Genomic DNA, 26,640 nt, shown 5'->3' on the forward strand with positions numbered 1-26,640 from the left:
AAATCTAGATCACCATCATTGTTATCAAGCATATTTGGATATGTGATAAGCTCCTCCTGAACTATCCGCTATGCAACAAGGTAGAAGTTTATGTTGGAAACTGTAACATAGAAAGAAACACGAGATTTAGGGCTAAACTGTTTGGATTTTGGCCTGCGGAATCACAAAGATATGGATCTAGGATAGCAATCCACGATCACCAAGCAATCACAAGAAACACAAAGATTTAACGTGAAAAACCCTTGCAGAAAAAAAAAACCACGGCACAAAGCGACAAAAAATTTCACTATGAAAGCACATATTACAAAGATGGATGACTTACCCGACTTGTGCAATCCTCAAACCTCACATTTTCTCCACCCCTTGAAACCCTAAAGCTCCTTTAGAAACCCTAGAACCCTTTTAGAAATATTTTAAACCTCTTAGAATACCTCCTAGTCCCGCATCCACCCCTATTTATAGGCTTAAAAACAAGTGGGAACTAAATAGGAAATAAAAATCGCAGAATCTGCATTTCCGCAAATGAATTTGCACAAACCTTCAATGACACCAAGCAACCTTCGATGTCATCAAAGAATGACCAAAACTGTCCAGCGACTGAGGCTAAAAATTCCGATAAAAGTTGATGGCATCGATCAGTTTCAATGACATCGAAGCTGGTTCGATTGCATCGAACCATGTAAAACTAGATTGAGGACATCTGTTTACAACATAAACTTCTTTGTTGCATAATTCTTGAGTAATAAAAAACATCGATATCCAAAAACCCATAATGAGGAATAATCATGAATATACCCAAACAAAATCTCATAAGCTAGTGTCTCATTCAAGGATGGGCTGCTACAATCATGGGCATCCTATCAGGCAGTGTCGCATTATTCACGATGATGATTGTCCACAAGTGGTGGGCCATCCTTCAAAAGGTCAACGACATGCTTGATGTCTTTACTTATTAAAGGGGCAAGGATCAATTGTCTCTCACTCTCTTTGCACAATATACGTAAGTTCCTCAATAAGTTTTTTTTTAGAAAAAAAAACTATTTATTAATGTTGGAAACCAAATATGCTTATCGACTTTTTAGCTTATAAGTATGATATTTATCAAATATACTTATCTGCCCAATGCTGCGCACCAGTTCGCACAGAACTCGTGCAAACTTTTTTGAGAACCCATCATACGTGATGTGACTCCAAAATCCAAACGCTCCACTTGAAGCAGCACCTTATGAAACCTTCTAGGCCCAATTTTTACTTTGATCCAAAACTGTAGTGGGCCAGAAAAATGAAAACAGTTTCATCTGTTGATTTGCATTTCTCTTTGCCATGGTCCACCAGAATTTTAAATCAGGCTGAAAATTTGTCCCTTAGAGTTTCATGGGATTCCGCATCACATGGACCATTCGGATTAGACGCACATGACACATGTGCAAAGGTGCGCACGTATGTAGGTGCGTGGGAGAGCATGACTCTGCTTATCTACTTATCTACTTAATAAGTAGAAACCAATATAAGCTACTTGAGGTATAAGTAGCTTGTAACTTAGCACCTAAACACCCTCTAAATAATAAAATAATCTTTTCACACAGTTAAAAAGAAAAGGTTTTTCTAATATAGAAACTCTCACAATAAAAAATTGCACTTAAGGTAGAATTGTAATGTATCTGGGTAACCAAGGCAACAGCTTAGAATATGCCACGTGTGCAGGTTGATAATTTGTAATATGAAGATTCTGTATCATCTCTTCTTCTGTATTAGAATCCTCTCCAACACTTGTTCCAACACTTGGTCCGGAGTAAGGGAAAAATTGGTCTTTAATCGCAACCTATGTGTGCCACCTCAAAGGGAACAAAAGTAGAAGTGGAACATAGGTTTGCGTCTGAGGCCTGTTATGAGGTGTCTCTTTCATCAGACCCGTTCATGCTCATGAGGTGTCATTTACAAGGACCAGGATGAAAGGAAGGTACAAAATCCATCTTCATTCAGAACTCAAGTAAGCTGCAACACATTAACTTGAATGTTTGAAGCATGATTTAAATCGTTCTTAGGTCTCTGTTCCTTTGTTTGTTTATTATTATTATTATATTATTATTATTATCTGCGTGTGCAATGAATAGGATGGCAGTGAGAATTTCACACACGCAAACATACAACATGGTGGGCCCAGAGAATTAGGGTGTTTCGGGCCCTTGCAGTAAAACAGGTGTTATAGACTATTCTAGCCGTCTATAATAGCCCACAGTTTGGACCATCTGGATTTCTTGGGGGTACAACACCTTTTTACACAATAATAGAACACCCGGCTTTTGGGGCCACCATACTTTATACGTAAAAGCTACCCTGTCCTTCATGTTAGTGTAAAATCCACTCCCTCTATCATGTTCCAATTAGAGGTGTACACGTGTTGAACAAAGCAAGCTTGTCACAGCTCAGCTCGGCTTGGCTCGGCCACTAGCTAGCCCGAGCTTGAACCCAGCTCAGCTCCACTTGATACTGCTCCAGTTAGTTCGAGCCAAATTTGAGCCAAAATAGATCCTATGCAGCATTTTCACAAATAGAGTGCACTTTAAATTTCTTATCAAATATGAAGCAGCATTAGATGCTAATAGATATTTCAACAAATACCTTGTAGGCAACATCAAAATAATAAGAAAAATGAATATTTATTTCATATACATATTATCAAACACTTCTTCGTTGAGTCATCCTATCAAACACTTGGTGAGCAACATAAATATCAAAGTAACCAACTCACTGATCTGGTTCGATCTGAGTTTGATTTGATTTGGGGTTCGATCTGAGCCGAGTCAAGCTCGGACAAGCTCAAACACTCAGCTTCAAACCGAGTTGAATTGAGCTTTTCCAAGTCATCAGTTCGCATACAGCCCTAGTTCTAGTAATAATAATAAGCGAGATCAACGGCTCAAGGAGCTCACAGGGTCACAGGCGGACAGCACCGCTGGGAACAATGATGGTGTGATGCCACATGTTTGGGTGTTAGGCCACCATTATCTTTCATCAAACCCGTGAATAGTTATAACTCACCAGGATAAAGTGAAAAATACAGAAATCAGCGTCATCCACATATCAGGCAGGCCACACCATATGAAGGTTTACATTGATCCCCCTGGGGTAGCCCATCAGAGTTCTTTTATCAAGCTGAACTTTTATATTGACGGTTTAAATAAAATTTTAAGCTGATGGACGGAGTGGATTTTCATATAAGACATGGTGGACCCCACAAATCGTGGTTGTTTTACGCAGACGATTCAGTCCGTGTAGCGGCAACGGACGCGGATTTCCTGATAAAGCCTCCAGCGGGAAGTTGGCCCACTGCGATGTTTGTGAAAACGCCACTCCGTCCATCCGTTTTTTGAGTTTATTTTAAGACATGCGAAGAAAAATAAGGTGTATTCAAAACTTAAACAGGCCACACAAGAAGAAACAGTGGGGATTTAGTGACCACCGTTGAAACATTTGTATGGCAACAAAAGTTTTTTATAGGTTTAAGTCGTTCGTATTTTTCACTTCATCCCAGTGAAAATGACCTTATAAACGGTTTGGATGGATTATAAACATCAAGGTGTAGCCTAGAAAGGTTTCAACGGTAGGCAATCCTTTTCCCACTGTTTCATCTCGTATCGCCCACTTGAGTCTTGGGTCCTCCTCATTTTGTTGCATGTCCTGAAATGAGCTCGAAAAACGGATAGACGGATTGGATTTCTTACGTACATAACAGTCGGCCCCACCCAGAATCCTTAAGCAGGAACTTGGCTTTCGCAGGAAATCCGCGTCCAGCGGCAACGAACCATCACCCATCCATCGCGCAACGAACCACCAAACCCCACCTTCCCTTTCTCCCCTCTTATCCCATCATGCCCAATTCCCTCCCACCAAAAACCCTAGGTTCAGCCAATCAATAAACCCCCAAAAATTGAAAAAAAAGCCCATCTTTTTTTTCTTTTAAATTTTTTTTTTTTTTTAACAAAACAGCCCATTTCCCTCAATCCAATTCACCATACAGAAAGAAATGGATGACACCGAAGACGACGCCAGGTACCCTCCAAACCCTTCTTCTTCTTCCTATTACACTTCAAACTACCACCACCATCGACGCCCTAAACTCCCCGTCCGCAATCCCTCTTCCGTTCCTCCCATCCCCAAAAACTACTACAACGAACAAAACAACTACAACAAAGGCGACAACGACGACGAAGAGGAAGAAGAAGAAGAAGAAGACGACTACAACGAAGGAGGAAACTACAACGACGACAACGGCGAAGAAGATGAGGAAGAAGAAGAAGATGATGTTCCTATCCATCGAGCCGTTCAGGAGGCAGAGGATGATGAAGAAGAAGAGAATGAAGAAGATGATGGAGATGACGATGACGACGATGATGACGATGATGACGACGACATCAACGCCCGTTATAGGCGGGCTGGAGCCAATGATGATTCTGGGCCACCTCGAAAGCGACCCCACAGGATGGACAAATCAGCATTAGCATTTGAATTCGCACCGCGCATGAAGCCGCTCCCTGCACTGCCCGCTCCCACCGTGGTGGCGAAACCGTCCTTCGGTGGGCCACGCGGGTCGCCCATTGCTGACTGGACGGAGCACTCCACGTTCACCCTCCTTGATGCCTGGGGCAACCGATTCCTCCAGCTGGGCCGCAAGAGCCTGCGGTCGGACGACTGGGTTGATGTTGCGAAGCAGGTCTCACAGGTGTCACGGGCTGTCCGCACAGACACACAATGCCGGAACCGCCTCGACACACTGAAGAAGAAGTACAAGAGAGAGAAGATGAAGGTTTTGGAGTCCGGGAATCCTGCCAGCAAGTGGGTCTACTTCAAGAAGATGGAGGAACTGATGTCGGGCTCGCTGCCGCCACGCCAGCAGCCTGGACTGTCATGTGGGGTTGATTCAGGGGAGTATGTGTTTATGAATCCGAGAGTGTATCTCAACCGTGCAAATGGGTTGGACGAGATGCCGGACAGTCCCGGGAATTCGGAGGAAGGTGGGGATGATGAGGATGATTCAGATGGGCTACCGCCCAAGCGCACCAGATTGGAGCATGGGGACGAGGGCGGTGGGCCATCATCGTCATCGTCATTTAGGATGCTTGCAGATTCAATCCAGAAGTTCGGAGAGATTTATGAGAAGATTGAGAATAATAAGAGGCAGCAGATGGAGGAATTGGAGAGGATGAGGATGGAGTTCCATCGGGATCTCGAGCTGCAGAAGAGGCAGATTTTGGAGCGGGCCCAGGCAGAGATCGCAAAGATTCGGGAGGGAGATGATGATGAGGAGATTGACGTTTCTGTTGAGAATATCAGTGGGTGATGTGTTGGTATGTCGTTTTCTGATTTTCAGCCTTCGTGGGTTTAGCATTTTGACTGCCAGTGTATTAGTAATCCATATGAAATTGTTTATTTTTTCCCACTTTATGATTATGTTCTTATTGAATTTTGTTGGAAATGACATCGCCAGAAACTTCTTTGTTTTAGTTTTTTGTTTCTTCATTGTACCAAGTTTGATTTTATAAATTAATGGTGATATGGTTAATGGTTGTTGGTGCCTCCCTTTCATTACATTAACATGGCATTATTATGGTGCATTTAAAAATAATTATCATATGTTGATTGGTGGGGCGGGGTCTATCTTGTACCTGCTATGAGTAAGTTCCATGCATTGTTTTTTTTTTTTTTTAGGACTTGATTACTTCTATCTCAATTTGGAAGTGAGAAACAATATCTTTTTGGCTAGAAGTAACAGCCCTAATGGTTAATACGGCTCCATTTTGAATCTTATTGAATGCCTATTCCAACAGGCAAGGGAGAAGAGGTCTTTGTGGAAATTAGTGCTGATTGGATGTTTGTGGGAACTAGGGTAGGAACATGACAATGGGACATTTGAAAATAAGTCTGAGTCAGTCGAAGAGTTCTTTCCTCAACCCTTGGGAATGTAATTGATTGGGACAATCGTGTTTTGGCCTTGGCTGTATGAAGCGAGGAAATATAAGACATATGGAGTGTGAAAGGCCAGGCCTTGTGTATTGATGACCCCTCGTCACTGACCTTTTTGTTTCGAGTCGTCATGGTTTTCATATTCTGTTTTCCACCTTTTCTCTTGTGCTTTCTTTAAAAGATTTCATTCATGCTCAATATACTATTACTGCATACTTCAAATGCCAATTATGTCCCTTGTAAGACACCTGACTTTTGTAAAGCCCGTTTATCACTCCCCCTCAAGTTGGTGCATGGATATTTATGATGTCTTTGCTGCCTGAGATACAAAGCGATCAAGTTCTTCCTAGAGCCTTTAGGCATGTCGGCCAACTCATCTTCAAGTTATGGGTTGTTAATTGCCTCGGGAACTATCTCATCTGTAGGGATCTACACTCTACATTGTGAGTATCTGTAGGAAGCTGCAACTCTGCTTGACTAAGGTCTTAAGCCATGGCAACTCACAAGTTATATGAACCGTTCTAGCACCAATGCATGCCCCTCACTGTATGCCCAAAACCAAATCCGTTTACTCTTCAAAGTCATCAAGTTTCCTTTAACACTCAGCAAGATTTGGACTGCATAGCCACTGGAGAGCTTCCCTGAATTATCAACATTAAAATACACAAATATGAGATGTTCTGTGGGAATGGATAATGGAACTATATGGTTCTTTACATAGGAGAAGACTTCAGGTAGTGCACATTTGATTCACTGCCTGTAATTATCATTTCAAGTGCCAAGCATGAGCTTAAAAGTTGAAGTATCTCTCCATATGATGTGGCTTGCCACATTGTGGTAAAGTTGGTGATACGAATTTAATCCAAACTTAATCATGTCAAAGGTAGGTAGTGACTTATGAAAGATTAGCCCTTTATCCTCACAATAAGGGCGAACCTGCTTGGGGTCGTGGATCACAAAATGGAGATGAACAACCAACTCAAATGGGTGTATGATCGAGGGTTTAGCATTGGAGGTGAAAAAGGTGGATTGTCTACTTCGAATCTGGAGGTGAAAGATGGGAAAATGTAAACAAGAACTTTAAGTGCTTCCAAGTCTTGACATTGATTATCAATTTGATGATTGTTCACTTGGGAAGATGTGGATGCGGCGGAATTTCAGGACATCAAAGAAGACTATCCAAGGGAAAGCATGGCAATCTAGATGACGAGTACAGCTGCGGACTTCAAGGAAAACTTTTGTTTAGGGTGTGCTCGTAAGTGTTACTGTTGTGATACTGTGAGATTTTTTCACCTTTCCAAGACTGCCGATGACTAGAGTGCAGAAATATCTTTTGTATCTTTATATATATATATATATATATAAGGTTATCTTTTTTACTTGATGCACCAGCAGAGGGAAGATGTGATTTTCAATGATGGAATTTGCATTAAGATCTCTCAGAATAGATGGTGGATAGAGTGAATCTAATGACAGAGAAGCATCCTTGGGTGTACAAATTTGCTTAGTTCCAGAAGTGCAACAAGGTGACTCTTACAAACTGCTTCTTAGTTCCTACTTCCCTTTCAATTTTGAAGAAGCACAACACAACGATTTGGTGTGATATCACTTTGATGGATGTCTGACATACATAATCTGGGTGGCCATGACAGTGGGATCGAAAGATTGTTCATCATGGAGATATGAATACTGACATGTTCTTCAAAGACCACAGGAAGGTTAATCATGCACTTAGGAAAGAAGAGGATCCCAAATCTTAAAAGGAAGAGGGGCGCAAGTGCAACCTTCTTCTAATGTAATGATTTCGTGGAGGGTTCTGAGGAGACAGGTGTGACAGATGCTAAGGATAGCATGAGTTCATTGTTTAGTATAAGAAAAGTTAGCATTGACAGTCAAGGAGTAACTAATATGATTAGTTTGCTGAATCAAGTCATCAATCTAAAAAAATCTGCAGTATTGCGTGGACTGAAGATGTTCTCCATGTGTCATCACCATATTCAATTCATGATGCACTGAATGACAAGATTTGTTTCCTCATACCATAGTGAAATGTTATCCTTCAAAAAAAAAAAAAAGAAGAAGAAGAAGAAATGTTGTTTTACGTTTTTATTTTTTTTATTTTTTTTTATTTTTTTTTAAGTGAAAGGTTAAAAAAAGAAGATGAAATGTTGTTTTACATTATTAAATATCAATGAAACCTAAAGTGAAGCAGACCAATGATGGACCCATTGAATCATATGGGGTTCCAAGGGATTGAACTTGAGGTCAAGTTCCATTTAACATAGATTTGTTGATTTACTCTGTAGTGGGCTGGTTGGAAGGATCCAAGATGGGAGAAAAGGACCTGAGAGCGTTGTCTGCGGGGATATGCTGCCTCCTAATTCGTGGAAGTCGGACATTGGTGGGTGGTTTCTCAGGAAGCTAAGTAGCTCGGATGTTGGCATGAGGCATAGTATGAGCATGGTGTGATCAAGTTGGTGCTTTTTTGGCCCCATTGCTGTGGGGAACTCGAATAGAGCAGAAATGGAGGCTGTCCAAGTGAGGCTGGGAAACCTCTTTTACAGGCTGTTTGGATGGTGACATCGTTGTGAGAAGGAACTCCACATGAACATAGCCTAAAATGGCTTAAAATTTAGGCTTTGCAATTTTTATAATCTAAAAGGCTTTAACATCAACTATTTTGGGGGGATTTGGGCTTAGATGTGTTATGAGCCCCACATGTAATTTTTATCAACACCCCATGTATAATCTTTGGATGAAGAGGGATTGAAATTGCTTGCATAATTGATTTGGCTGGGGTTTGATAATTGTCCAAGTTTAGGTGGAATCTTTTGTTTTTGGTATTAGATGTTTCCTTTAGGGCCTATTTGGATAAAATGCAAACTGAGGAATGTAACCAGTTTGCATCGACAAGACATTTAATCTGTTTGGGAAGCAGCAGATGCTGCAGCAAAGTGTTTGTATTTTCTTGTTCCTCAACAGGAGAGTACAATCTTCTTTTTTTCCCTTTAAAAAGTCGAATGGAGGGAAAAGAGTTTTCCTCTAATGTTACGTTTTAAATAGCAATCTTGGAGAGAGAGGTTTTCCTTTGTGGGATTGTAATCCAAACAGTTGCAAATGCAAAGGAAAAGCATTTTCTATGACTTTTCTTTAGCAAAACAAACAGGTGTAAACGGTTTGCTTCCCCTAGCACCGATGTCAATTTACCTCCCACTTATGTCACTTTTTTTTGTTGTACCTTGCATTCTCATAGTTTACCTTCAATCCAAAGTCCAAATAGGCCCATATTGTAATGGTCTTTTCTTTGGATGGTTTGGCGGAGGGTGGGAACATACTACGTTTTACCTTATTCTTAACCCCCTACCCCCCGAGACAATGGTCAATGCATTAAAAACCAAGAAGAATGATACAAAAGCAAGCATTGCAAGTGGAATGTGACCATCTTGTCATTTCACTGCAATCAATTTTGTTTTGAAGGATAATTTCTCTTCGATCAAATTAACAATGAAAAAGAAAAAAACGAAAGCAATCCAAGTGACGCAACAAAAACATGTCACCCAAGGGTTGTTATTCCCCCCGAAAAAAACGAAAACAATCTAGGTGGCAGCTTTTGTTTGGTTGGTGGGCCATAAGAGAATTCTGACCATAGACAATCTTCAGAGAAGAGTGCTTGCGTTGCTTAACATCTATCTTATGTGCATGGAAAACAAAGAATGGATTGATCACCTATTTATTCATTGTCTTTTTGCCGCTAAAACCTGGGAGTTCTTTCTTTTGGCTTTGGGCATGGCTTGGGTAATGCTTAAATCAGTAGAGGAGCTTCTCTAGGCCTGGCGTGGTGGGGGTGGAGGGAAGGAGAGGAAAGCAGTGTGGCGGTTGCTTGTAATGGCAATTTTGTTGGTCATTTGGGGGTCCAGGAATGGCCATTGTTTCTGAAATATCATAGAAGGGGAGGATGTAGTGATTTACAGAATTAAAAGGATTGTGTCCGATTGCGCAGTGTACGTTAAGGAAGTTTTGGCTTCCTTAAATCATCAGTGATCTTTCAAAAAAAAAATTTTGGCTTCCTTGCCTTTTTGAGATTTTTGTGTTGTGGAGTGTGTATTCTTTCGCTTCGGTGTTTCTTTGATAATGGGGTTGAATGCCCGCCATTGAAACCTGCTTGGTGCCCACAGAAGCTTGGAACTGTGCTGATGATTATATTTTCCCTTCATCCTGGTGGAATCACTTTATGAATGGGTTGCATCGCATGTAAACATCACCACTGGCCCTAGGAAGGTTTCAATGGTGGGCATTTCTGTCCCCACCATTTTTTGTTGTGTGGCCCATTTGAGTTTTTAATCTGCCTCCTTTTTTAGGCCCATGTCCTAATATGAGCTTGCAAAATAGATGGACGAAGTGGATGTCACATGGACATCATGGATGGCCTGACAAAACTTCCTAGGAGAGATTATAAGAGAAATTTAGGGTAGAGATTATGGGGGAGAGACAAATTAGGAGAGAATCCTCTACAACTGGTTTTAAGAGTTGTGTGAAACACCAAAGGTTGTAGGGCAGGGCCCACCATCTTGTACATGTAAAATTCACTCTGCCCGTTGGGTTCTATCCTCTATCCTAGGATGTGGAAGAAAAAAAAAGTTAGTAAGATCCACATCTGAGGTGGGCCAAACCACAAGGAACTTTAGGGATGGGATATCAACCATAGGTTTGTGTATGGAGCCACCATGTCTTTCATCAAACTTGTTAGCCAAATCCACTACTGTTAAGCACCCAAGAGCATTCCTAATGCTTCTGTAAGGGAAAAGACTTTACGTGCATGAGATCCACCTTGTCCATCAGGTACATTTACCCTTGGTCCCAAAAATCAGGTTAATTCACCACTCAAGTGGACCGCCTCATAGGGAATTATACCTGAACATCTAAGTTCACGTGTTATGGCCCCCTTGAGTTTTGGAATACCATGGCTTTGGGGAATGCTTTCATCCTAATGAGGTAAGTTGGATGAATGGATTGGATTGGGTGAAATATAAATAGCTCTGTGGGCCCTACACAATCAATGGTGGGCATTCCAACCATTTCCTATGGTGTGGCCTACCTGAGTTTCTGATTGTCATGATTTCTAGGTTCCAACTTGAATTAGAGGCAATGTACCCAATTAATGTGCTGGATCTAACAAAGTTCCAAACCATGTGGTGGTAGGTATGCTCGTCGTCAGGCTAGTTTGGTTTTAGGATTTTGGTTGTAGGTGAGAGATAAATGTTAGGGTTTTTCCTAGAGTTATTTAATACTTTGGCAAAGTATGATGGTTGATCATTTACTATGAAAGTACACATGTTGCATTTATAAATTCAACCTTCAACGTAAATCGATGATCCTCTCCAACATCTGCTTGATGTGCATGAGCAGCGAGGAGTCAATCGATCACCTCTTCATCCGTTGCTCGTTTGCTCATAGAGTCTGTACAACCTCCCCGCGCCTTTCGAACTCCTTGAGTAATACCAAGCTCGATTGAAGGCCTGATGCGGGACATGAAATTAAATGTGGAATGCAAGAAATCAAGCTCATGATTATACCAATTTAAATAGTCACAAAATTCCACATCCTACATACTATCAAACATTCAAAAAGGGAAATCTATGGGGGTCCAAGCCTACACAGGTTTAGGACTGGATCAAATAAAATTATAAACCAAACAAGCCCAAAGGAGTGTAAGATTCATCCATTCTTGCAAAGGATTGTTCCCCAATTCAAGAGATTCACCATGTTTCAATTCGAGGGAAAATCTAGGGCTCAAATTTGGCGATAATTAGGATTTGGGATTATTTAGGGTTAAGGATCTAGATTTAAGTCTAAAGAGGAGCAAAATAGAGGAATAATAGACCTTGAGATGAGCCACGTGCGTGGACAACAGTTGGCCCTGGGCGCACGTGCATGACCACTCGTCCGCACGTGTGTGGGGACCGCAAAGTCGGAAACCAACTCCTAGGCTAGGATCGGCCAGGGTAGGACTGCCTCCATGCCAAATTTCGCATCGACCCGTCGCAATGCGTGTGTGTGGTGCTCCGCTGAAGTTTCAGCCCCTCAGATGGGCCAGAATCTGAAAATCTGCTTGTACATTGTTATAAGATAGAACTTGGATACAAAAGAGGGTGAATCTGAAGGTGGAAGGGGTGTAGAGGATGATGGATGTCGGGCATAATGAAGTGGGGATGATTTGGGATGGTTGTGTCTTTGCATCACGATAGTTAGCCCTTCGAGGAATGGAGAGTTTACACCCAATTCGATTCTTCAACCCAAAGAGATAAAGAAGAAGAAAACGCAGAATTTTTTATTCATAAACTTCATTGAGAATACCTACATTGGGTTGCTTATTTATAAGAAAACCCTAAACCCCAAAAGACAATTTTACCCTTGCGCCATGTGCGCACACTAATACTTAAAGCTGAAGTAAATAAAATAATAACCAATCTAAGCAATCAAAGCCATTCATGATGTTTCTAATAACGAGAATAGTCAAAACTCAAAATCTTATATCATCTAAGGTAGTGGACCATGATCATGAGATCCAATGGTAGAATCTATATGATGATCGGGTCAACTCCAATGCTCCATAGCGCAGCCCCTAACTGTAAGGCCTTCCAAAGATGTCGTCGTCAATCCAAATCGAAATTGGGGCCTGTCTCCTCCTCGAATACGTGCGTAGGGTGGGGGGCGTACGCATGATGTCCCCATCAAAGCCTCCTCTTGGCTTGGCACAGAGGTTGAGTCTGGATTCAGGAAGGAAAGGACTAAAATCTGGTGGCTAACTCTTATGGTGACTCTTTGAGACATTTGGTTGGATTTGGAAAGTAACAACCGTTGCTTCTGGGATATTACAAGCTCGCTCCTTGGGATCGTTAGGTCTATAAAATGTAATGTTGTGGATTGGGCCTCTTCTAAGTTCATAGACATTTGTAAATTGTCATGTCTTTTTGGTTTGTAGCTGCTTTTGGCTGTTTTCCTTTCCTACCTTCGGCAGTTTCTTAACAAAATCATCGTTACCTTTCAAAAAAAAAAAAAACAATAACAACAACAACAAGAACCAAGTAAGTTGAGGAATCCGTTGTCCCCATGTCACAGTCCCAAAATGAGATCAGGTGAACAATCCTAACCTCTGTTTTGTGAATACTTCCATGTTGAAAGGGCATTCTCAACAAGAGGGCTGTTTCATCATTAAAAAATATATATGATAAAATAACCCACCTAATCTAACTTCGTTTCAAAAAAAAAAAAAACCAACCTAATCTAATTTCTGATAAAGAAATCTAATAGAAGGTATGTTAGTGAAAATTAACCAAATTAATGAGGTAGCTTAATAAAAACCTTTTTGAAAAATGTATCGGAACCTAAATGCTATAATAATTCAGGTAGTGAAAATCCCTTATCTTTATTAATCATTCCTAGCAATCTTGTTCGGCATTACATGTGCTAGAGGCCTTAACTGTTTGTAATTTCTCTTTCGAAATAATGTACGATATTTAGGCTAAATTGCAGTGTCGGGCATCATTGTTTTGGCATGTAGGTGGTGTTTGGTCGACATGTATCCAACAGCTCTATTTCCACCTTTTATTTTATGGTGGCACATTTGTGTCCCTTTTGCTTTGTAGTTAGCCTGGAACTTGCTCCTTCATGACTCTCGCTTGCTTGCTCGCCATTTGGGGCATGCATGTAATAGTTGGTTTGGTGTTGCAGGATCATTGGATGATCAACAAATAGGGTACACAAGTGCACCCGGTTGCTTCTTGAGGAAGATTTGGCCATTATTTGTGGATAGATTGGATTTTGGGTCTACAGATATAATCTAGTACCCCAGTGGTCTGATTGACCTATGGGGACTGCGTAGTCAATCTCAAGGCTCAAAATACCCATTGTTTGACTGGGTGTTCTACTATTCTAATCAGATGCTCCTTTCACACTTTTACCAAGAAGCTTCATGGTTTTATACAAACTCTCCGGACTATATACAACATATCATCATCGCCATCGTCGTCTAAACGTTATACCAATTAATTGGGGTTGGCTATGTGAATCCTGTTTGCTATTCCACTCTATCGAAGGCCATAACTTCAGTTTCTATTCTTTACTAGCTCTACCCATGCCCTTTTGGGCCTTCCCATGGCCCTTTAGAGCCTTCAACTTGTACCAACCCACTCCTAACTAGCTTAGTTCCTAGTCTTTGTTGCACGTAACCAAACCATTGAAGTCTTCTTTACCTCATTTGATTACATAATGGCGCTACTCCCAAGTTCCATAGAATGCATTCATTTCTAATTCTATCCTTCCTTGTCTTGCCACTAATCCATTTCAACATAATGGCGCTACACTCATCCTGTGAACATGTTCTTCCGTAATTGCCCAAGATTCTGTCCCATTAAGCATGATTGGTCTTATAACTATACTATAAAATTTCCCTTTTAGTTTGAGTGGTATACAACGATCACATAAAACTCTAGAGGCACATCTCCATTTCTACCATCTTGCTTGAATTCTATGGGCAACATCCTTGTCAATCTCTCCACTCATGAATTGTCGACCCAAGATATCAAAATGGTCATTTTGGGAGACTTCTTAGGCAGTAGTCTTAACTAATTTCTTATTTCCACTCCTGTTGTTCCTAAAATTTCATTCCATATACTCTATTTTAGCCCGACTAATTTTAAGTCCTTCAGATTCTAAAGCCCTTCTTCATAAATCTAGCTTTGTGTTCAAGCCCTCCGTCATCTTGTCAATCATAATTGTGTCATGTGCAAACAACATACACCATGGGATCTCTTCCTACAAATGCCTCGTTAACTCTTCAATAAGCAATGCAAAAAGGTGTGGGCCCAACACGTTGACCTCTAGTGCAAGCCTACAATAGTGGGAACACACTTTTCTCTCCACTAGTGGTCCTCACATTTGTTACCATATGCCTTATATAAAACCCCCATCTGATTGGTGTATAATGAGACCTAGTGAGAGTTGTTTTTGAAGATTAAGAGACCTATGAAGATTTAGATTGTTATTTAATTTCCCTTATGGAATTTCTATTTTACGAGATTGAGACAATTTGGGTACATTAAGTATTTCGGGCCAACGAGCTTTTAGACTTAGCTTCTTTGGGTTTAGCTAGGAATTGTATCATGGCTATATATAGCCATATTTATGGATTTATGGGAGTGCTATTGAACAATACTGGGCCGTTTGGGTTGGGGAAATTTGGATGCCATGGATATTTCAATTGCCAGGTATGGTAATACCTGGCGATTATGATTTGTGTTTGGACAACATTAGTAGTAGACCATTGTGATTCTAAGGAATTGTAATGTTTGCATTTGGTTGTCTTATGAAGTGGAAATCGTATGTGGTGTTTTGTTAGTTCTTTAATAATGTGAATGGATACATGTGCCACACTATTCCATCTAATCAATCTCAAAATTTAAATAGAAATCGTAAGTTCTGTGATCGAAGTAATGAGCGAACTGGATGTTGCCTAGATTTGTGAAATTTACACATTTATGATGCACTAGACACAAGCTGGTCCTGGAAAAAAATCAAGGTAATCATAAGAAAGGCAGAAAGCCGATGCAAGGGAAATGGCAAAATCAAAATGAAAAAAATAAAGGTGAAATTTCAAATGTTACCTACGGTTTTTGCAAAAAGTCTGGCCATATTGAAAGTGAGTGTTGGAATCGAGGTGAACCTCAGTGTTTTAACTATAATAAGTTTGGATACGTGAAGAAGGATTGTCGGTTCAAAGACATCAACATGTCGCAAACTTCTTTGAAGAAAAAGTTGAAGAAAACATCTTTTTTGCACGTTAATACTGACCCACTCAAAATGAAGACATGTGGTACTTGGACAATGGATGCAACAATCATATGTGACAAGTGATGATCGGATATTCACAAATATCGACTCATTTGTCAAATCTCAACTCAAAAATGAAATTGGATAAAATCTATGGAAGAAGAAATCTGCATGATCGAGAAGAACTCCACTCGGGAGTTAGTTAATTGTCCAAAAGATAAAGATGTTGTTGGATTAAAATGGATTTACAAGTCTAAACTCAATCCATATGGCCAAATTTAAAAATATGAAAGCATAAAATGATAAAGAAGATCATGGACCCACAACTCCATTTTCTTCACCAGAAATTGCTCCATCCACATCATCAAGTTCTCCATCAACAACCTCAAGTATTTCATCAGAATCTCTCCCAAGAAAAATGAGGAGTCAGAGAGACATCTACGAGTGTCGCAATTTTTCGGTTGTAGAACCGGAAAGCTTTGAAATTGCAACTCAAAAAGAAAATTGGATAAAAGCTATGGAAGAAAGAAATCTGCATGATCGAGAAGAACTCCACTTGGGAGTTAGTTGATCGTCCAAAAGACAAAGATGTTGTTGGAGTAAAATGGATTTACAAGTCAAACTCAATCCATATGACTAAATTCAAAAATATAAGGCAAGATTCACTGCAAAAGGTTTTACACAAAAACCAAGCATCGATTTCAATGAAACCTTTGCACCAGTTGCTCGATTGGAGAAAATAAAAACCCTTATTCCACTTGCAGCTCAAAAGAAGTGGTCCATTTTTCAACTTGATGTTAGATTAGCCTTCTCGAATGGAGTTCTCGATGAAGAAATTTATGTTGCTCAACCACAAGAATTTGTGGTGGAGGGCAAAAAAAACAAAGTCTATCGATTGAAGAAAGAGTTGTATGGACTAAAGTAAGTGCCGCGTGCTTGGTATAGCCAAATTGATGGTTATTTTGCCAAGAATTGGTTTCATCAAAGCAAGTGTGAGCCTATTTTATATGTCAAAACTGAAGGTACATCTATTCTCATCGTGTTATTGTATGTTGATGATTTGATACTCTTGGGAAATGATCATAATATGCACCATCAGTTCAAGTTCAATATGATGAAGACATAAGATGAATGATCTTGGCATGATGCATTATTTTTTGGGAATGGAAGTTTCTCAAGACGAAAAGGGCGTCTTTGTTTCTCAAAAAAATACGCTGAATCTGTTCTTACAAAATTCAGCATGTAAGGACGCAAACCGGTTACTGCTCTTGTAGTAAATGAAAAGTTGATGAAAGATGATGGTTCAAAAAAAGTGGACGAATCATTGTATAGAAGTATTGTTGGAAGCCTCTTTTATATCACTGCTACAAGGCCTGATATTATGTTTGTTGCCTGATATTATGTTTGTTGCAAGTTTACTCTCTAGATTCATGAATTGTCCAAAGCAAACTCACTTAGGAGTTGCAAAAAGGGTGTTGTGATACATCCAAGGAACGCTGGACTTTGGAATCTTGTATACTCCTATCCCAAACTCAATACAGATAGTGATCGGGTGGGATCTGTAGATGATATGAAAAGCACATTCGTGTGCACCTCTCTTGGATCTGGAATATTTTCTTGGGCGTCATAGAAACAAAGTACAGTTGCTCAAGAAGCAGAGTATATGGCAGCATCTCTTGCGGTTTCTCAAGCGATATGACTACGAAGAATTCTTGAAGATATGGACAAAAAGCAAAATGAAGGAACTACTATATATTGCGACAACATGTCAACCATTTCAATTGCAAAAAATCTAGTCTATCATAACAAGACGAAGCATATTGGGATCAAGCATCACTTCATTTGCGAAGTTGTTGAGAGTGGAGAGATCGAGTTGAAGTATTGCAAGATGAAAGAACAAATGGCTGACATGTTCACCAAGGCACACTCACGAAAGAAAGGTTTTGTCATCTTCGAGAGATGTTGGGAATAATTCAGAAAGTGTATTAAGGAAGAGTGTTAAATTAATGAACTTATGAGATACATGTATTGGTTCTGGTTCCAATGCATGCACTTTATGAAATACATGTATTGGTTCCAATAGACGCACTTTATGGAATACATGTATATGTTCCAATACATGGATGAGAAGATTGCTAAGGGTTTTGAACATGCATGTCTTCATGCTTAGAGATTTGTGATAGAGTTGAAAAGGTGCACATGTCTCTTAGTTTTTTATGCACACATTAAGAAGCCTTTATTTGTTGCTTAGGAAAGGTAAAAGGTTGCTTAGGTATTAGTATATCTTAAATGGTGGGTATTTAAGAAAAATGTATTTAAAATTCTATAAATACTTGTGTGTAATTCATTTTGAGTATGAAGAAGCAATACAACAACAAAAAATTCAGCATTCCCTTATTCTCTTCTAAGTTCTGCTTTCCAAGTAGAAGGCTACAATAACCTACAATATTATGCATTTTGTTTCTTCTCCCTCTTCTTAATCGATCTTCTGCTATTTCACATATTCCTACTCGCAGTGGTTGGAAAAGCAATTTTGCTTGTGAAATTGATATTTTTGCACAGTTAGAAGCTAGGAACAGTAATGTGAACGTGAATGGAGCGGTAGAAAGTCAGCATGAAGTGGATTAGTATAAGTAACTGTGAGCATGATTCTGGGGTGGGTTTTCAATTTTCATCTTGCGAATCTTGCTTTAAAGGTTCAGAGATTGTTCGTCTTTGCCCCTTTATTATTGAGATGCATCTTTGAGGGGTTGCAAGACCAATTTTACTCTATCTTCCCCCAAAAAGCATAGGTACACTTTTGACCATGTATCATCAATCATACTGACAGGGCATTCCTTAATATAAAAAGATAGCCATGAGGATCATGTCACAACTAGGTATTATAGATTCTCTTTTCATCACCATGTGTTATCTTCCATTCATACTGACAACTAACAAGGCCTCCCTAACAAGTATTGTTGGGATAATGTAGCAACTTGGTATAATGGGTCCCAACCAAGCATTAAATGACCCTTCAATTGGTATATGTGATCTTGGTGTGCCCTTCAATTGGAACATGTGAATTTTACCTCTTGGTGTTAGGCAAATCCTTGGGAAACATTTTAATAATGTAAATAGAGGCAAAAGAGTTACTTGGTCATCTGTTTATCCATTGTTCTATTTTCTGATTGTTTTGGAGTTTCTTCCTTACTTTATTGAGAGTTGGGGGCTTCGGGCTTGTGGAAAAGATGGAGAAATTGACTATAGGTTGGTCAAGGACCTCCTGGTTGCAAGCTCTTTCCAACATTGTATTTTGGGTGGTCAAAAGGATTGGAAGGATATAACTTAGGAGATGAAGTGACAACAATAGCCAAGCCAATGGAGAGAACCAATGAGTTGGGAACGACCCCACAATTTGTTTTTGGGAATAATCACTAATGTTTGTTTATTAGTCCGTGAGTATTGATAAAAATTAGTTGATCAACTTCGTTGTAGGCAAGAAATAACCGCTAATGTTTGTTTATTGTTTATTCAAGCATGAAAACCCTTGTCCATTGCTTGTTTGCTCAAATGCAGTAGTGTTACATCTTTAATTTACTTGGGGCAGAGTTGTTGATGCCTTGGTTGCAGAATTGCTGGAGGAACAGAACTTTCGGTAGAAATTGACCAAAAGTAGTATACTCCGGCAGTTGTATCTGTATGCTGTGTTGTTTTAATGGTTAAATATTTAATATTTGAATGGTCTCTCCAAGTCGTGTTATGGTCACTATGGAAAGAATGAAATAAATAAGTCAGGATCAACATGTCAGGTGGCAAGAGTTTGTATCGGGATCATCTATTGGGCATTATTGGGTGACAAGTTTGGTAGGGTTTCTCACGCTGATTTGGAAAGATGTTGGTTTATGGTAATTGAGTATGTCGGAGGGGACCTTTGAGTTCCATTTTGATTGGGTTCCTTTGCCGTCAGCAGTGGAAACTTAATTTTGATGGTAGCTCTTGGAGAACCCTGGTCTGGCTGGGATTGTGGGCTCATTAGGGATGATTGGGGAGAGATTTGCAAAGCTTATGTGGGTCTTCTAATGAGGCTAGGGTGAGATCTTTGTGAGTAGGCATTAAGGAACTCAATGGATGTAACTGCCTCCCACTATAATTGAGGGGGAACCGATAAAATGGGCTTCATCTACGAACGGTTGCCTGTGGAATTTAGGCGGAGGAAGGCTGAGAAAAGTAGGGAACTCTCCTTTGTTTCTTTTGTGCATATTCATAGGGAAGGAAATGATGCTGTTGACGTATTGATGAGACAAATAATCTTCTTTCAATTGTTCAAGATTGGGGATTCCCTCCCTCTTTGGTAGTTTTATTTTTCTCTTCTTAATAAAATCCCAACGTAATCATAAAAAGAAAAAAAAATCATTCATTTGGTTATATGATTAATAATGTGTAGGGTTTTAGCATGCAAGAGTCAAACTGCAACACAAGTGAGGGGTGTTATGGAAACTATCTCTGAAAGGCATGCTTGGAGTAAACCTTAATGGAAGTTGAATGGGAACTCTCATTGGACTGAGGTAGGTCTGAGATGATAAGGGGGATGTAAAATTGGCAGTTTAAGTAGTTCATACAGGTTCATACAGGAGGATAAGGAACCAATACCGAAATATTCTTGTTCTCACAAAATAGCCATCAATCAGAGTTATTAATGTTCTCTCGAATGTAGCAGTTGATGAGAACACCGCTTGGATAATCAAGGGACTAAAATGCCCCCGCTTTCAAGTAAGAGATTAAAGAGCCATGTCTCTCATCTTTCACGAAGAGAAAAACAAGTTTCATAAAATCCAAAGACCTACAACGCACCTTGCGGATGAGTCTCCTTTTATTATACAAATATCCAATAATTTTTTGTGACGTGGCCTTCTTTTTTTTTTTTTTAAAGGCAACAACAATTCTAAGCATCAATAAAATAAAGAAAAAACTAAAGAAAACAAGAAATGTTAAGTAGCAAAGGAAAAAAGAAGTTTTTTCTTCGTATATTCGGTGAGACTTGAGAGACAACTAAAGAAAACAAGAAATGTAAGTAGCAAAGGAAAAAAGAAGAAGATTCTTCGTATCTTTAGTGAGAAACAACCAAGGAAAACAAGAAATGTAAGTAGTGAAGGAAAAAGAAGAAGATTCTTTGTATCTTCAGTGAGTTTGCTTCGTGTGGGACCAATTCTAACTTACATCCATGATCCAACCAAGTTTGCCATGTGTCATTTAGAGTCCTCCTTCAAAACCTAAACTCATTTTCATAGGCCAAGAATATTAGATTTCAGCTTTGTACCTGCTATCCATTAAAGTGATTGTAACTTGATCACAAAATGTTGAATTTTCACGTTCTTGGGCTCGTTGAAAGTTGACTCATTAAGCTTTCAAAAAGAGACTATTTTCACATTATTTCAGCAACGTTTGATTCTCAAAAGTGGACAACAAGTCATAGAAACAATATGCGGGATTTTAATCAGATAACTAAGAAGTAGGAAAAAATCTCTCTATGAAATTAGGCTGTTTTAGCAATCAATCAATTGAGGGACTCGTGATACCCCCAATGGTGAACCACCCTTTACATGATCGTGATCAGGATCCTTCAAGGTCAACAGTGATGTCCGTACATGATTCCTTGAAAGTCTGAGCTTTGAACACAGTTTGATCATGTGTCATATGAAAATCTATGGTGGAGATTAACTTGGCCCATATGCTCTCTGCATCAGACACCTCTGGTTGAAAAAAAAAAAAAAAACTAGCCCTTGAGTTCTGTCTTCAAGAGTCCTTAAACAGAACGCGATGCAACACCAAACACTACATTCATACCACATAACATCAATTGAATGGTACCAATATGAGCTCTCCTTGGTCATTTTGTTGGTGATATTGATGATGCACTTGTAGCAATCAACAGATGGTGGTGATGCAACAATGGTGGCAGTGGATTGTTGGTGACAATGACAAGGTGATGGTGGATGTCGATGCTATTGATGTCCACGTGGTAGGGATTTGTGACGATTAGACCAATCTCTTCAGATTCCTTGTCAAAGATTGGTCTTTTGCTGAGTTTCAAATTTCAACTGTATGCATGAGGACCATCTTCTAGATTGAAGAGAAGTTCAAACATTATAGGGGACATGGACAATGACAGGAAATGTGGATGAAGTGATGTGGAAATGAGGATGCAACAACATTGGGATGGGGCACGGGAACTTGAATTGGTCAATCTATGCATGAATCCTTTCTGATATCACTTGATGGCGCTTGTTTGCATCATCCAAAATGATACATGATAGTTTGCGATGTTTGCGAATATTGGCGATAATGATTGACGGCTATATTCGTGAAAATATCAACGTCCATTCACGGCCATATTTTGAGAATAACAATGTTGATATGTGCCCTCTTATTTCCTAATCGTTGTAGATTTGTCAACAGATCATAGGGATCATCTATCCACTGGCAATCTCCATCATCTATTTTTTTGCCATCTTCAATGATGCCGCACGTGTTATTTCAACAATATGATTGGTCATCATTATTTGATACCAATCCATTATCTAGTCAGGGTGTCTCCAAATATGGCCACCAATGATGTTCTCGGAACATGTGCCATTGATCAAAGCTATAATCCGTCATCACATACGCATCAACATTGATGTTCTCAAAATATGGCCGCCAATGGACTTCGATATTCCCACTAACATTGGCATTAATCGTTGTCATTGATCTTCATTAACATCGTGACAATCATGCTTCATTTTGGTTGATACGAACAGGCGTCATCAAGTAGTATTTGATTCACAACCAACATGACTAATTCAACATGATAGACATTTGGACCTTAGCAACAAACCGATTTTTGACGAACGTTTTTGACTCAACTATCAAGAAGAGGTCATATCCATACCATTTGATTGATGTTATATTGTATGAATTCAATGTTTGTTGCACTTCACATGCCGTTCAAGGACTCTTGAGGGCCATTTTTTTCAAACAGGGGTGTGATGCAGGAAATAAATTGGCCAAATCAATCTCCACTATTGATCTTTGTATGGCCCGCAATCAAATCATTCAAAGGCCCAGATTTTTGAGGAATCATGCTTGAAATGTTATATTTAACCTTGAAGGATTGTGATCGTCGTCATTTGAAAATTGGACCATCATTATGGGGTCACACTTGAGGAGTCCTTTATTGAGTGACTCTCGCATCTTCTTAGAGAGATTTTCTCCTAGTTTTTAGTTATCTAATTAGAGTCCCACGTATTATTTCTGTCACTTTACTTCCGGCTTACTTTTGGAGAATCAAACGGTGTCGAAACGACATGAAATTGGTCTAATTTGAAAGCTTAATGCGTCAGCTTTTGAATGAGCCCAAGAACATGTAAATTCTACCCCTTATAATCAAGCCGTGGTCGTTTTAGTGGACAGTTATCAGAAATATATGAAAATCTGAAATTATCGGTGTGTGAACATGTTTGGGGAAAGGTCTCTGCACGACACTGGCAAGCGTGGGTTGGATGGAAGTTAGCATGGCCACACAAACAAGCACATCGGAGATTCAAATGATCTTCTTCTTCTTTTCTTTTTTTTTTTCTATTGCTACTTCCATTTCTTATTTTATTGGGATATAAAATAGTTGTTACATTTAGTTTTGAAAGCTAAGTTATGATTGGGTATCTAGGAAAGGATGTCGCAAAAATTCATTGGCTATTTGTTATAGTAGTAGGAAATTCATACACGAGTTGCGACATAGCTTATTGGATTTTATAAATCTTGTTTTTCTCTTTGTAAAAGAGAAGAGAGAGATGAATTTTTAATCTCTTAATGGAGAAATGGCTCTTTCATCTCTTGATTATCCAAGCGGTATTCTCATCAACATCTAAATTAGAGAGACTATCAACGACTTTGATTGACAACTATATTTCTGGGAATCAACTTCCATCATCAACGGTCATATTCTGAGAATATCAACTTCGGTACATTCCCTCTTATTTCCTTATCTTAGTCAATTGTCACTAAATCGTGGGATTATCTATCCATTGTTGATTTTTTGCCATCATTACTAACACCTGCACATGTCGCATCAACGATATGGACAGTCATTAAAAACAGGCCAAGCAGGTCTGACCTGTAGGACTAAGCCACCTGCAAAAACAGGTCAAGGTGCAGGTTGCAGAACATTGATTGCCACCACTACAAGTATCCCACCGACATTGACATAAAAATCATCCCCTTGCTCAGGTTGGTTCGCTGGCAGCCCAAGTCAGGGTTTAAAGCGGGTCAGGTTGTTTAGTCTGTGGGTGACCAACCCATTGCCAGCCCTAAAAACTTATTCCATAGCAATTTCTACTCCAAGTGCCGTTGCATTTGCAGCTTCATGCTCGGATCCTTTTACAAAGTCTAGTGCCATATTTTGAGACCATTGGTCTATTGAATTAAACCTAATGTGGCAATAGGGAAGTTGGATGGTTCCAGTGCATCACGCTGTGGCTATTTTCTTAGTGGGCTGTTAAATAGTAGCGATTATGAGGCAGGGCAACCTCCCACCAGCAAAGAGTATGAATGTAGGACCGAAGGTGGGCCCGCTACGAAATTTGTCTAATAGGGCTTTCAAGCCATACATTGGATCGTGGCTCACATGGCACAACTGTGTCAGTATTTGACTGTTTGACCAACTTCAGGACATGTGCCCTACAAAGCCATATGTGTGGTTATATACAAGGGAAACTTGATTTATTTAATTTCTTTTTAAAGAAGTCTTACTAGAGAAAATTCATTCTCCAGCCTAGTTCAGATTTATTTTTTTTCAAATAGGGATATTTATTTTTGTGAAGGGATAAAACCTTATGGAGTCATGTATGCAGTTTTCAACATTTGAATATGACTGATCGAACTTTTATGCGCATTATCTATAAATAGGAGTCGTGCATATCATTAATTTTGCTAGGATCATTGACATCTAAATTGCCGGAGCTCACAGTACATTTTGTCGTGATTCTAGAACTGAATCTGAGTCTGGAATTTGATTTCCTAGGTTCAGCTTCCCATCAAAGGGTGGAAGTAATTTGGGGGTGAATCTTTCTTGGGAACTCGGGTTGTTTGATATATTTGTATTGCAGGCTTGCTAATCCCTCTGTGTATGAGGCAGCCTATCTGCATGCCATTTCATGTCTTTGTGGCACTCAGGTGTTGAAATTCAAGTCATCCACTGGGTTTGTCCTACTGTGTAGATGCTCTGGCCCAAATCAGGTCACTCGTTGCATCATGGCCATAAAATTTGAAAGAAATGGATTGCCAAGCTCTTCTAGGCTGTCCATGCCTTTCATAAGCTAGGCTCCCCCGGTCAGCGGACCACTCTGATCTTGCACAAGGGCATAGTGGGACCCACCTGATGGATGGATTGAATCTCACACCAGAACACTACATTGTCATGTGTGGTGCCATGTAGATGGGCTGCCTTCAAGTCGTATTGGCTATTAGCAATCATGGTTTAAAAGCTTGAATGCTTGCTGACTTGAACGTGGCTTGTATCTTGATGGGCATTTTCAAAGTAAACATTTTTTTTTTCATTTTTTTTTTTTTTTGTGAAATCATGAAGCAGCCTAAACTCGAAACCAACGGTTTTCTAGTTTCTGCTGTATTGGTCATTTTCAATTAAATTCCATCTCCAGTTTCATCAGTTGCAAGTACCCATCTGTAGATGCCAGACACAAGCACCCCAATTGTAGAACACCTTGGGCCTTCATCAGGTGAGCCATGCCGTTAAATGTACCCTAGCCCTAAATCAGTACGGTCCACTCATTAGGCAGGCCGAACCTGCAGGCTTTATGGGCAATGGTAATCTGACTGGCTTTATTTTGGAGCTGAGGGACATCAACCAGGCCCCTCCTGATAAACAGCCAAGATCTGGCGCAAGTGTGCCATGCCGGCTTGTGCAGGGTGCAGATGGGTGTTATCTCTCCCTATATACATTCATAACCAACTTAGAATTGTGAAGATGACTGTTGGAATCACCATTTTTGTCTGCAGAGCATCCTGAGGATTGGCACGGGTGGTGGATGATATCTTCTATGGCCGTGACACACGGATGGTTTGATATCGGGCAGGTAGCAAGGGCACCATATGATTCGGCAGCGTCATTTTTTTCTTCTATGTAATCGGTCGTTGAAGCCTTCTTATGTTACAAGCCGATCGAAAGTATTTAAACCCATATGTATTTGCATTTGCACAATGTATCTCTAGCCATACCTTGTGGGGCCATTAGGTGTATAACCTGTGGGATGAAGACGACCTGTTACTAGTTCAGTTGTCTTTCTTCCAGAGAAAGAAAGAAAAAGGAAAAGTTTTTGGCGCCGATGACTATGACCTTATTTATCAATAAATGTATTGTATTTTAGATAGAAGAGCTCGTTGTGTTGGTTCCATTCGTTGTGATGATTATGACCTCTTTGGAATTATGTGGGTTTTGCCAAATTCCATTGGTCATTTTTTCTATGTGACATGAAGGTATGCATGGGAGTGTGGGTCGGAAAGTGTGGCGGCTTGCTTTGTTAGCCGGTTTATGGTCCTTATAGTTGGAAAAGAACAGTAGAACTTTCAGACTGTGTTTATCAAAGCAAAATCTCATGTTATAGAATGGGCAGTGGCTGCTAAGGAAGCTATAAAGGCTCTTGGGAGGATGTATAGGTTTTTTCCTGTTTGTATATTCTGGCTTTGGCCTTTTCTTTCAAAAAATAAAAACAAAATCCAATCCTGCCTTTTGCCTTCTCTGTTACTTTTCATTTTTCTTTATTTTTTGGAGATGCTGATGGTGGCACAAGATCCAGGTTGTTCCTCAGGTGGGGT

The 26,640-nt window shown here is 39.8% G+C and overlaps 1 protein-coding gene across 3 annotated transcripts; it reads left to right on the forward strand.

Moving 5' to 3' along the window:
• The first annotated feature begins 3,847 nt into the window (after positions 1-3,847).
• On the forward strand, positions 3,848-26,198 carry LOC131223408 (trihelix transcription factor ASIL2). 3 transcript variants are annotated; one of them, XR_009160442.1, is made up of 3 exons: positions 3,848-5,348; positions 24,830-24,889; positions 25,825-26,198. XR_009160442.1 is itself a non-coding variant. In XM_058218814.1 (2 exons), the coding sequence occupies exon 1, from the start codon at positions 4,028-4,030 to the stop codon at positions 5,339-5,341; it is 1,314 nt and encodes a 437-aa protein (XP_058074797.1). In that variant the 5' UTR covers positions 3,848-4,027; the 3' UTR covers positions 5,342-5,348; positions 25,825-26,198. The 3 variants fall into 3 exon arrangements, 2 of the variants coding, with proteins under 2 accessions (XP_058074797.1, XP_058074798.1); XM_058218814.1 differs by lacking the exon at positions 24,830-24,889; XM_058218815.1 differs by lacking the exons at positions 24,830-24,889; positions 25,825-26,198 and adding an exon at positions 13,696-13,713.
• The last annotated feature ends 442 nt before the right edge of the window (positions 26,199-26,640 follow it).

This window comes from Magnolia sinica, chromosome 13 (genome assembly GCF_029962835.1).
Source record: "Magnolia sinica isolate HGM2019 chromosome 13, MsV1, whole genome shotgun sequence".
Lineage (NCBI taxonomy): Eukaryota > Viridiplantae > Streptophyta > Magnoliopsida > Magnoliales > Magnoliaceae > Magnolia > Magnolia sinica.

Bases quoted from the DNA above. Each gene is read 5' to 3' on its own strand.
- LOC131223408 (XM_058218814.1), top strand. From the start codon at position 4,028: ATGGATGACACCGAAGACGACGCCAGGTACCCTCCAAACCCTTCTTCT.